At 41.5% G+C, this 8,597-nt stretch overlaps 1 protein-coding gene across 1 annotated transcript in view; it reads left to right on the top strand.

Moving 5' to 3' along the window:
• Positions 1–7,728, top strand: part of LOC107712488 (neural-cadherin-like) — a gene marked incomplete at its 5' end in the record, with an annotated part of 181,396 nt that extends 173,668 nt beyond the window's left edge. Inside the window, 2 exons of the mRNA XM_016517756.1 lie at positions 4,333–4,487; positions 5,547–7,728. Coding sequence (XP_016373242.1) covers positions 4,333–4,487; positions 5,547–6,083 — 692 coding nt within the window. The remainder of the gene's footprint in view (positions 1–4,332; positions 4,488–5,546) is intronic.
• Between the last annotated feature and the right edge of the window lie 869 nt (positions 7,729–8,597).

The raw sequence follows: 8,597 nt of genomic DNA, 5'->3' as shown, positions 1-8,597 counted from the left end.
TGTCAAAAGCTAAAAGGGTCTTCTTAAACCATAAAACCCCAAAAATCATGCATGATCCTACGCAGACGCTACAAGTTGAAGAAAAGTCATAACGTGAGCCATTCGTTTAATTAGCCACCTAATGAATACAGCTGTCATGTTTTAATGTAAGAAAAGTGTCATGTCTTAAAATACTGAGTGCAATTTATTAACCTGAATTACCTGTTACTCACAGTAAATTGATTGCTCTGACTTAGCTTTTTTCTTTTTTTTTTTTTGAAATTACAGTCCAGTATCCAAGTTTAACTAACAAATTTCCCTTTGATTTGACTTGCTGTGCAAAGATTTGTGGTTCTGAGTTATAAATTAAACAAACAACCATTTACGAAGATGAACCATTTCAAATGCTGTTGAGCAACATCTTGTGTTTTACCAAGCCTAGGGAGAATGAAGAAAACATTGTTTTCTTTCAAAACTTTTCATCAGCTTCTATTGTTTTTATGTTGAGCAAATTATGCTAATTTTCTGTCTTTACTAACAATCACACGAATATTTCTACTAGTGCTGTCAATCGGTTAAAAAAATTACTAATTCAACGCATATTTTTCTGAAATGAATTGAGATTAATCATGATCAAACCCACCTAACGTTAAAGTTTTTAAATATACTTTTATATTGCAATAATTTCACATTCAATCTTCAAATTAATGCAGAAAGAAAAAAGACAGAATATTTTTTAATATTTGTTTAATGGCACATTTTTTTATGACTGGGAGCAAGTATCACTGATACCAATACTACTTCTGGCTCTAGGAAATTGTTATTTCCCCCCCCTAATATTTAACCATTGACTGAAATTTAATAAAGTTTTCAAACACTAAATTCTAAATTAAATATAGATGAATATAGATGAATCCTTAAAGCTACTAAAGTTATTGATTTCCTCTTTTTTCTTTTGTTCTTTGATTAAGACATCACAGTAGCTGGGTTATATGTTATTCAGTTGCTATTACTTTAAGAGCTGCCGCTGCCCAATGTGATGCGGATCTGACACGCATGCTTGTTGTTTTATTCGCGCTTTACTATGAAATGTTACAGGCTACAGCGCGCCCCGCCATATGCAATTGAAAAGCACACGCTTCGAGAACAGTATAACGGCTGACAGGACAGGAAAACTCATTTTTACTGACATACTGCATGGCCTGAAACATCTCATCTGGCCGCAGTTCACTATTGTTCTACTGAAGCTCCTCTGTGCTCGATTGACTAGCGCCTGGCGCTGAGGCGAAGTAGAGAGCGCATGGCCAAGTAGTGGTGAGCTCCAAAACTGTGCGTGAGTGTGTGTGTGTGGATGTGGATGAGGGAAATGGAATAGTATGTGATAGTATGCAACCTTTATTATTATTATCTTTCTCTGGTGTACGTGTATAGATTAGTTCACGTGATGATAGCAGTAAATGTCAGTATCATATGCTCATACTGATTTGAAGCATTTGAAGGTGGAGAGTGTTTCCAGAGACGTTGAATGTAAGTGTGAAAAAAGTGGTCATCACATGGTTTCATATATTCCAGATCCCGATTTCTGGATATTCTTTAGCTGGATTGCATTTACAACTGCATTCTATTGTGCCTCAGGTGTGATCAGATAAAGACCTAAAACATTGATGGGATATTGTTTATTAAATGTTTATTAAAGTTACTTTAAGTGTTACACTCTGTTTTTCTATTTTTACTGACGTATAAAAATAGAGCATGACAGAACATTAACAACCCACTTTGTCAAAGTGGTGGATAATTATTATATGTAGCACAATCTTTGTACTACAAATTACTTGTATGCAGATTATCTAATGTGGTTAGAATTTGTAATCTGATCACGTAAGAAAAATAGCTGCAAAGTGTAGGCAGAGAGAACGGAAACATAAGAAAGAGAAGTAGGGGTAAAGTTTTCAAATGTGGTCTGAGCGATGCATTTACACTTGGGCAAGACTCCTGAGGTTTCAGTGACTGGTTATCTGATTAGTTAATAAATTAGCCCTAATTGTGGTAAAGACAGTAAGTGAAAAAATGTTAAAATATAGAGGAGACCATGCAAATGAGAACATAGAGATGAACAACGCAAACTCTTGTCTGTAGAGCATTGAGTAATTCATTTTTAGTTTCCCGTTTGATTTTTTCTTCCTCTTGCCTTTACTGCCTTCTCATCCTTTGTGATTTTCTGTATGGTAAAATAAATTCAGGGCTGCTTTTGGAGAGTGTCAATGCTATTAAATTAATAATCACATATATTAAATGGATGAACAATGCGTTTCATTTAATAAAACCAAATGCTTTGCCCAGGCATTGATTTATTGTGTTTTCCTTGAGAAACACAATAAATTTAATGACCATGAGAAATCATCATTAACATGTTCTGTTCCAGTGTTTATCAGAAACCTTGATAGATATTTAAACAGCTCTATTCAGGCTTTGCTATATGTGAAGCGCTTGAAGAGAAAAACATTTCTCCACTGGCTAAAGGTCTGTTACCTTTAGAATTTCAGAGATTCACATTGAGTCATGAGTTCATTCCATAGCAGAAACAGAAGAGTGTTTTTCTATAATGCAGTGTTTATCATCTCTGTTGTGGAGATTAGGATGCTGGGCTGGTCTTGGGCGTCCTGAGAGGGGTCTGAAGGGTCAGACTGGAGGGCCATGTGATCGATGAAGCAGGCAGCGAGGAGACAGAAGGCTTGTCTGGAATCAGATGAAGAAGCCTCTCACTCAATATCAACCACACAAGATGCATTAAAAAAATTACTGTGAAAAGTTACACTGTTGGAGAGACAGAAATAGAGTGAGAGGGAGCAACGCGGCGTTTAGGTCATTTTTAAGGCATATTAATGAAGACGACCATTTTTAGACAGAAATGGCAATTAAATGAGTCACATTTGGCAATGAATAAGGGATAAAATTATATAAATTTCAGCATTTTTTCCTCATACAGTGCCTGGACAGTCTGACAGTTTAATAATGGTTTTGCAAGACCCTTAAAATGGTAAATGTGAAACATTTTTCAGTGTCGTTTTTTCACATTTTTACACAAGTTATGTATATCACACATATGCCACAGTTGTCTGAAGCCATTTTTTTTTTTGCAAATGATCTCAGTTGGATAGACACACTCCGTATGGCTTTCTGCACATCTTGTCATCATCTTCTACAAAGCTTGACAAAACTATGCAACAACACATGCCATATGTCAGAACAGAAACAGTCTTTCTTCACCAAGACTTATTTTTCTGTTTGCAAATGAGACATTTCACCAAACAGTTAGGGTGCATTTGATTACGGAGATTCTCCAACCTCACAATTGAAATCTTGAACTCAGTTCATTGCATTGATTGGAGGACAAAACCGAACTAAAAACGTATTTTTGCTCCAAGCATCAGCCTTTCTTTGGTGGTGACACGGCGTGACGAACCTTTAAAAAGAGTAGATATTTGATGTGCAGTTGTGTGTTGCACGGTTACCGGCGAGGATTGAGATTGTGGGGTGTCAGAGTGAGATTTTCAGTCTGTTAAGAGGTATCGGTGTGGAATTGTGCTGCGAGGCTTTCAGTTAAGTACACAAATCCTTTAGATTAATCCAAAAGCAGTTATCAAGCTCTCTGACAAGGCCATTATGAGACCTTCTCACAGAAATTGTGCTTTCCTCTGCCTCTTTATGGTCTCTTTGCCACATGTCAGGTTCTCACGTCTTGGTGACTTGAAAGTTTAAAACTGGAATTATTTACGAGGCCAACCTTAAAACACATTGCAATAGACGCATATTATCCCTGCTGAGGTAATGAAGTGGAAGCAATAGAAGGAAGGGAAAGAGAAAATCTCAAAAGATCTGAAGATTGAAAGAGATGAAACACACAAAAGGCAAGGTAAATGGAGAAGAGATCTGAATCGAAAAGAGAGAGACAGAGAGAATAGAGTGTTGGCAGATTGAAGTGTACTGGGCATTCGATAGCAAGATAATATACTCTAAAGGTCAGAGTGGTGCCAAGCAGGATTGATTCAGCAAGCTATACTTGACACGAGCCTCAGCACTCACTGAAATAATGTGTCTGTGGCAAATCAAGGCCATGTCTACAAAGTCATCATGCTGACATCAAGCCACCTTAGTGCCAGGGAAGCACAACCTGCGGGACACTCCAGGCGATGTGCTTTCACAGGCTGGCTCGCCTAAAAGTAGTTCAACCTGGTCTTGGAAAAGTGTCAGCGTTTCCTGCAGATTGCAGGATAATAGGGCAGATAATAGGCTAAACTGATCCTTGATCAGAACAAGCAAGGTAATTCTCAACCACTTTCTGTTTCCCCGCAGTGCTGCTGTTGGGGATTTTCCTGTACACACGCTGGCGGAGCTATAAGGGGCTGAAGGAGGGCGTATATCACGTGTCTGCGCACCATGACGGATGGGAGGACATTCGAGAGAACGTGCTCAACTACGACGAGGAGGGCGGCGGGGAGGAGGATCAGGTGAACGCATGACTTCTGTTTCAAAATTGATTTCAGATCACAGGTCAGAGAATCCGACGCCTGCTTCCGACACAGGAGGACAAGCGAGCACTCAAAGTTACTATGACAACTTGTACAGGTTGTCATGCTTCCCCGTCGCAGCGAGGCACCCTTGTCAGTTTATCTCTATGACAACCTCTAACATTTAAAAAATGCACACTGATGTCGATGACAAGAGGCTTCACTGAGTGCAGAGAGAAAGTGTGACAACTCGTTTTGTTCGAAATGTGGCTTTTTATTTCCAGAAACCCACCGAATAAGAGGTTTGGGGTGTTTGATGTAACCGCCCGCTCCTCTGATCTATCTGAAGTATGTGGGTGTAGATATGTTGCAGGATCTTTTATTCTCATATCTGCCGTGTGTAAAATCCTGTTACATGATTATCAGATGCATAGTGGTGCTCTGATACTCTCCATCTGATGAGGCTTCACACATCTTCCTCATCATGTAATCAATTACGCCCACACCCGTGTCACACACACCTCCCTCTCTGTCTCTCTTTCTCCTCCTCCTCTTCGTCTATTTTTTCCTCAAGGGGCATTATATGTTTATCTTCCTCCCCCGAGAGCTGCACCGCTAAATAACGAGAGGAATCATCCTCGGTGGAATGGGATTAATGTTGACGCTCAATGGGAGAAGGGGACCGGTGTCTTGTTTTGTTGCGTTGACTGAGTGTGTAATGCCGGTCTGTGCTCTTCACTGCGTCTGTCAGGATTCTTCCTCTCAGGTGCAGGAAGACGCACACAAAGGTGTTAATCAGAATGCGGCGTTAGCAGCTTGAATCCGGATTAATGCCATTAACAGTTTGGGGGATAATAAATTACATGATGAAGAAGTACAGACAAGCAGCTTATTTTGTCAGTGAGCTCGGACTTATTATTCGTAGCAGTTTTTGTGGCAGACGTTGTTGTTGTCATTACACCAGTTCCTAAACGTAATGGCACATTATGTAATGCTAATGATCTTGTTATTTGTCAGCACTTTATGCATTTCATTTCCCCCTCTCTCGCTCTCCTTCAGAACGCCTATGACATGGCAGAGCTCCAGAAGTCCCTGCAGCCCAGCCCGGCCCAGTCGGTGCAGTACAGCCGGTCGCGAGCCCTCCACCACCACCCTCCCTCCCAGCAGCAACAGCAACACTTTTGCCAGCCTGACCCCCCCTCCAGAGCGGGCACGGCCACCACCACCTCCTCGGGAACAGCCACCATCCGAAGGGACGTACCCCCCTGCCGCTCTCCGGCTCAAGGCCAGACTGCAAATCCCAGCCAAGCGGCCCAGCTGGCCCGCAAGAGCTTGTCGTTCTCCAGCCAGGACCTGGCTCGCTACCTGTGTGAAATTATCCGTGATGCCGACCAGCACCCGGAGACGGCGCCCTTCGACTCGCTGCAGGTCTTCTCCACCGAGGGGGGTGGGTCGCTGGCCGGGTCACTGAGTTCCTTCAGCTCCGCTGGGCTGGAAGAGGGAACGGCGGCGGGTCACGAGTGTTTGAAAGAGTGGGGGCCGCGCTTCGAGAAGCTGAAAGCCCTCTACGAGCGGGCCGAGGGCAGTGACCTCTAAGGAACTGCCGGGAAGAGTTCCTGCAGCGTGAGGAGAGGAGGGAGACCACCAAAGACTTGTCTAAAAACCAGAGGGATTTTTCTTATGCCGAAAATTCCTACGCTTTGGCTTTCTCTGGATGCATTACTTCATGCTAGACACTCTCTCTGCCTATGGAGGTGGGTGACATTTGGGACTCTCAATGAGTAGCAAATGGGAAGTGCTAATCCAGGACACCGCAAATTGTGGTCATGGCAGATTTTAAGCCCAGAACGGGCATCTTTATTAAAGTGATTTGCAGATGACAATGATTTTAGTGGAACCATTTGTTGTCTTTGTGACTATCACTGGCGGAGCGCTTTGGACGTGTTCTATATGTCTGTATGTTCTATATGTTCTTAAATAAAAGAAAGACGGCAAGAAAAATAAACTGCTGTGCTCAGATGCGACTAGGAAGGGGTTTGTCCTCCTCCTTCACGGGCCGCATTCTGAAATCAGTTCACCACTTGTTCTGTCAGGGTGGCCACTTGTGTTCATCAATCATAACGTCATACTTGGATACTGTTGATTTTTTTCCTATTTGCTCAGCCCTCCGCTTAGATTCTATTCACTCGGATGCGAGGATGAAAGAGGCAGTCTGCGGGAAAAAAAGACCAATAAAAACTGAAGATGAGTGAAAAACACTGAGGAAAATGAAACAGAAAGCAGCCTTATTGTTTGGCATTTTAGGAGACATTCCTTGGGAATACAAATTGTGTCCTCTCTTTCTAGCCAAAAAGGAGCGAAGGAACGGCTGGAATAAAAATGTGGCTGAGGCACAAGACTGAGTGGCTGGCATGAGATGGAAGTTTTCTGTAGCTGAAAACTATCGAAAACTCTCTTGGCTCTCACGGTTTGCTGAGCGGTAGCAATCAGAGTCTGCCAAGCTAAAGAATAGCCATTAAGACAAATGAACGAATGTGTGTGTTGTTCCATGTGATCAACTCAAACGTGATATCGAGCTCTGCTGGAGGAGCTTTCAGCACTGGAGTGAGCTTACAGTCCAGTTTGCTTCCTTTCGAAAGTATTGTATTATTAACCAAACCAGCTTACTCAACTGTATTGTCATTTCCTGTTCTACTATAAATAACCGCTTGTATCCCATCACATTATTCGGCACTGCAGTGAAAGAAATGGGCCTCGGCACCAGGTGCATTCTGGGAATGGCGGGCCAGCGGTTTCAGACCCTGAGCACCTCCCATGTAACATGTTTAATGGGCTTGTGAACGCATGTGGTGAGGCTGCATGGGGTGAAGGAAAAGCAAGGCAAGCTTGTGTGTGCGCAAATGGAATAACTAAAAGTCTCCCCCAGTGAGGCCTCAAATGCCAACCTTGTATTTTATGCATTTTAAGGCAATGTTTTTTGCCCTCCTTTTATCATTTCGGTTAATTTTTTTTCCGGAGAATGCCGTATGTGGAGCATGACAGGCTGGCTGAGGAGAGTGGAGCGAGTAGGAGTGTGTTAAAAGACATCAGAGTGCTAATCCTAATGTGAACTGATCGCTCACTGTCATGCTGTGAACCAAAGGATCATGGGAGTTGGAAAACTTGATGGAGAAGTCGTCACTCTTATTACGGATCTCAAAAAGTGCCAATATTTCCAAAGGCAGCAACAAGAGTATAAAAAAGGTTTCCAAGTCGAAGCGAAGAAATATAGCTGGAAGTGCAATGCTTGCTATTTCACTGAGTTAAAAAGAGGCCAACGGGATTGGCGCTTGGAGTCATCCTTGTAAGGGGATTGGGGAGGATCCAGTGCGAGGTGAGAGTATTCATCAATGAAGCATGATGGGCCATGTCTTTGAATCACATAAATCCTTATCTTACAAAACCAATTCCTCTGCAATTTTGAACCAAGGCCACCTGTTTATTTGTGTGGTGAATATATACAGTACTCTATTTTGTGAAACAATGTTTTTACCTCATTTGTGCATATCAAAACAAAGTAATTGATTTTTTAAAATACATATAAAGGGATCTAATTCTGTTTAAAGCTTGTTTTTTCATGTATTGTTTAATCCTTTAAGTTGGTAAAAGTATCTTGACATTTTGTATTTGCATCCTTTAAAATTGTTTTTTCTTTCTCAATAAATGGATTTCTTCTGTTACGGCTTCAATTATACTTGAATACCACTGTTAAATACTGCTACATTCAAATGAAACAGCGGGGTTTTAAGTCTCTTGATGAATAAGTGGCCTATTTTATGTGGAAATGGAGCTGTAATTAGTTTGGGATAATGCAGAACATGAAATGAGAGCAGCCTAAAATCTCTGACCTGTATTTGTCAAAATGCCTTTGTGATTTGACTTCAAATGACAGAAGTCCTTTTGTAGTAACAGATCTGCAGCATCCACCATTCAAATCTGCTTTAATACAAAAATGGAAACGAACACTGAACATCCAAAAACAAATCAACACTTTCGACACAAATGGGAACAATCCATCTGCGTGAAATACCACAGTAACAAACTAGTGCAATGAGCCGTACCAAATAACTC

The sequence above is a fragment of the Sinocyclocheilus rhinocerous genome, unplaced genomic scaffold (genome assembly GCF_001515625.1).
Source record: "Sinocyclocheilus rhinocerous isolate Xijiao unplaced genomic scaffold, SAMN03320098_v1.1 scaffold838, whole genome shotgun sequence".
In the NCBI taxonomy this organism is placed as follows: domain Eukaryota; kingdom Metazoa; phylum Chordata; class Actinopteri; order Cypriniformes; family Cyprinidae; genus Sinocyclocheilus; species Sinocyclocheilus rhinocerous.
Note: the sequence above shows the minus strand (reverse complement) of the source record. Positions and strands in the feature narration are given on the sequence as shown.